Genomic DNA, 3,172 nt, shown 5'->3' on the forward strand with positions numbered 1-3,172 from the left:
CACCTGTGTGAGAAATTTCAAGTCAATCGGACTTGGGGGGGGGGTGGCCTTTCAAAGTTTGCATTTTAAAGCCTTAATTACAGCGCCACCATGTGGCCCATTGGGTTCATAATTCTATAGAAGCACATGTACACCATTTCCAGTTATTACCCCATGTTTCATGTTTCTAGCTCATTCCAGCTCACAGGAATTTGACCCAGCACGGGAGACAACAAATAACTAAAACAGAACACATAGAAGGGTTCTACCGCTTCACGGTTTGAACCCTAATAATAATAAAAATGATAATAATAATACTTAAAGCACATTTTCCTGATGATACTTAGTTTTACAAAACATTACTAAACACTTTTCAATGCAGGACTTTAACTTGTAACAGAATATTTTAACTATGTGATATTAGTACTTTTATTCATCCGAGTACTTCTTCCACAACTGCAGGTACGCGTTGTCATTGCCCTGGTCTACCTGGTGGTGTGTGTTCTGGGGCTAGTCGGTAACCTGCTGGCCCTCTTCCTGCTCCACTCGCGCCACCGGAGCAATCACCACTCCTCCATCAACTGCTTCGTCATGAGCCTGGCCCTGACAGACCTCCAGTTTGTCCTCACCTTGCCCTTCTGGGCCGTGGACACGTTGCTGGACTTCCGCTGGCCATTCGGCCGGGTCATGTGCAAGATCGTCAGCTCGGTGACCACGCTGAACATGTACGCCAGCGTCTTCTTCCTCACCGCCATGAGCGTGACCCGCTACCACTCCCTAGTCACCTCTCTGAAGATGGGCAGCCCTAGCATTGCCACAGCTCGTGCCAAATGGGCCAGTTTAACCATTTGGGTGGTGTCACTGGTGGTGACGCTGCCTCATGCTTTCTACTCCACCACAGTCCAGGTGGGTTGATTTCAGACTGACCCCCGATTTGATTCTAGGGCTGGGTTTTGCCACTGATTTCCCAAATCGTTTCGATTCCGATTCACAAGGTCCAAATGCGATTACAGTTCTAATTCAATGCCAATTTGGAAAATTTCAATTGCAAAACCAATTTTGCTTGGGTATGAAAGAGACTCTACAATTGTACAAGTTTTCCTGTAACCTGTTGCATTACTTAAAATGTCAATGTTTACATGAGAAATTGACCCAAAGCAGTTACATTAACGCACTTTTTATTTAACGTGAACACACAATAAAGTGCAGCTCTCAAGACTCTACAGTCGGTGAATTTGAATGGCCATGCCAGTCTTTCCCTCGCAGACAGACATCGATTGTGGATTGTATGAATCGATATTGGATCATTCAAATAAAAATTGATTTAAATCTCGTTAAACCCAGCCCTATTTCATTGGCTTTGTGCTTTCTATTTGGGTCTGCAACCTCTATGTTGTTGTGCTTACAGGTGTCTACAGATGACGAGCTGTGCTTGGTGCGCTTCTCAGACTCTGATTCAAGCCACTGGGATCCTCAGGTCCTGCTCGGACTCTATCAAACACAAAAAGTCCTCCTGGGATTTGTAGTTCCCTTGATTGTCATCTCCGTGTGCTACCTCCTGCTCCTGAAGTTCATCCTGAGACGGCGCATCGTAGGCAGCGTGGTCAACGCGAGTGTCCCGGAGAGGTCCGAGTCTGAGAGAGGACGCCTCCGCCGCCGCTCCAAAGTCACCCGTTCTGTCACCATCGTGGTCCTGTCCTTCTTCATCTGCTGGCTACCCAACCAGGCTCTTACCCTGTGGGGGGTGCTGATCAAATTTGACTTGGTGCCCTTTAGTAAAGCCTTCTACAACGCCCAGGCCTACGCCTTCCCCCTGACTGTGTGCTTAGCTCACGCTAACAGCTGTCTCAACCCGGTGCTCTACTGCCTGATCCGAAAAGAGTACAGAGCTGGACTGAAGGAGCTCCTCCTCCGAGTGTCTCACTCCGTCCAAAATGTCCTCACTCAGGGTCTGAGAGAGAGAAGGGTGGCAGACGCACCACCCAGCCTGGTTATGATGCACAAAGACAGAAATATGTGATGTGCTCTGTAAAAGGAAAAGATGGACATTTTGGAAAACAGTTATTTTAACAATTATTTTGCACATTACATTTAGAAAGTAAACACTTATTTTGTGTTCTGATGGGGAATTCAACAAGTTCAACAAAATTTTCCCAAAAGTTAATGAATAATCGTGTTAAATCATTGCGTTTATGATTTTTTCCCCAATTGAGCAGCCCAAAATTCCTCAAAGTGTCAAACTTTTTCCTTGATACTACATTAAATGCTTCTTTATGAGTCAACTTAGTCTGCCATATTTTCTTTAATGCCATTTTTTTTTTTTTAATCACGTTCCCGTGCGACACTGTAATGATCCCCTCCGAACTTATGAACAGCTATGATTTAGCTTTATCGCAGACTTTTTGTGAAACATGCCACTTTGGAAGTAATCTCCGTGGTGACAAGTATTTTTGAAAACAATCAAACCCAAATGAGCCGGCTCTTAGTTACACTGTTGGCTGATTTCTTATTTTCGCACAATCAAGCAGTTTGATGCTTGATTAGTTCAACCTGTAAAGTGATATTTCTTGTACTTTGCACCTCAAACACATACACAGGCAATCACGTGGACTAAAGATTGTTCCATTTTCCTTATTATTGAGGTGTATATTTGTTATTGTTGGTAACTCAGTGAGGACACTGCAGTAGAATCGAGCATTAACTGTCTCTCTGTGCCTGTCTTGCTGTACCGCTGTGAATCTTTTTGTGATCAACATATATGTAATGTGACATTAAATAAAATGAGATAACAAAAGAGTTCAGCAACGTCTCTGGAAAATTAATCTCGTCGGCAGTCACAAAACTGTGAAGATGAGGAAAATGAGTCGGTCAGACAATAGCTGCCCCACATTTCTGCCCTTTTGCAACCTTTAAACATCTAAACATGGATAACCATCTTCAGCCGACATACAAAAGACACACACACACACACTTATCTTCATGTCTCACTCACGCCATTTCTGCTCTTAATGGAGGTTCTTTGGAAGGATGGACCTGGATTTTGTACTGGTTAATGTCGCAGAAGGAAAGACACGCCAGTCTTAAAAATGAGATGGAGTGTTCATCACACACACACCCACACACACCACACACACACACACACACACACACACACACACACCCACACCACACCCACACACACCACACACACACA

General features: G+C 44.3%; 1 protein-coding gene across 1 annotated transcript in view; it reads left to right on the forward strand.

Annotated features, from left to right (window-relative positions):
* The window catches only part of LOC116699494 (relaxin-3 receptor 1), a 4,144-nt gene extending 1,638 nt beyond the window's left edge, over nucleotides 1–2,506 (forward strand). The window contains exons 2-3 of the mRNA XM_032532113.1: nucleotides 442–885; nucleotides 1,388–2,506. Of these exons, the coding sequence (XP_032388004.1) occupies nucleotides 442–885; nucleotides 1,388–1,999 (1,056 nt within the window). The 3' untranslated portion in view covers nucleotides 2,000–2,506. The remainder of the gene's footprint in view (nucleotides 1–441; nucleotides 886–1,387) is intronic.
* Nucleotides 2,507–3,172: the final 666 nt, after the last annotated feature.

This window comes from Etheostoma spectabile, chromosome 12, assembly GCF_008692095.1.
Source record: "Etheostoma spectabile isolate EspeVRDwgs_2016 chromosome 12, UIUC_Espe_1.0, whole genome shotgun sequence".
NCBI lineage: Eukaryota > Metazoa > Chordata > Actinopteri > Perciformes > Percidae > Etheostoma > Etheostoma spectabile.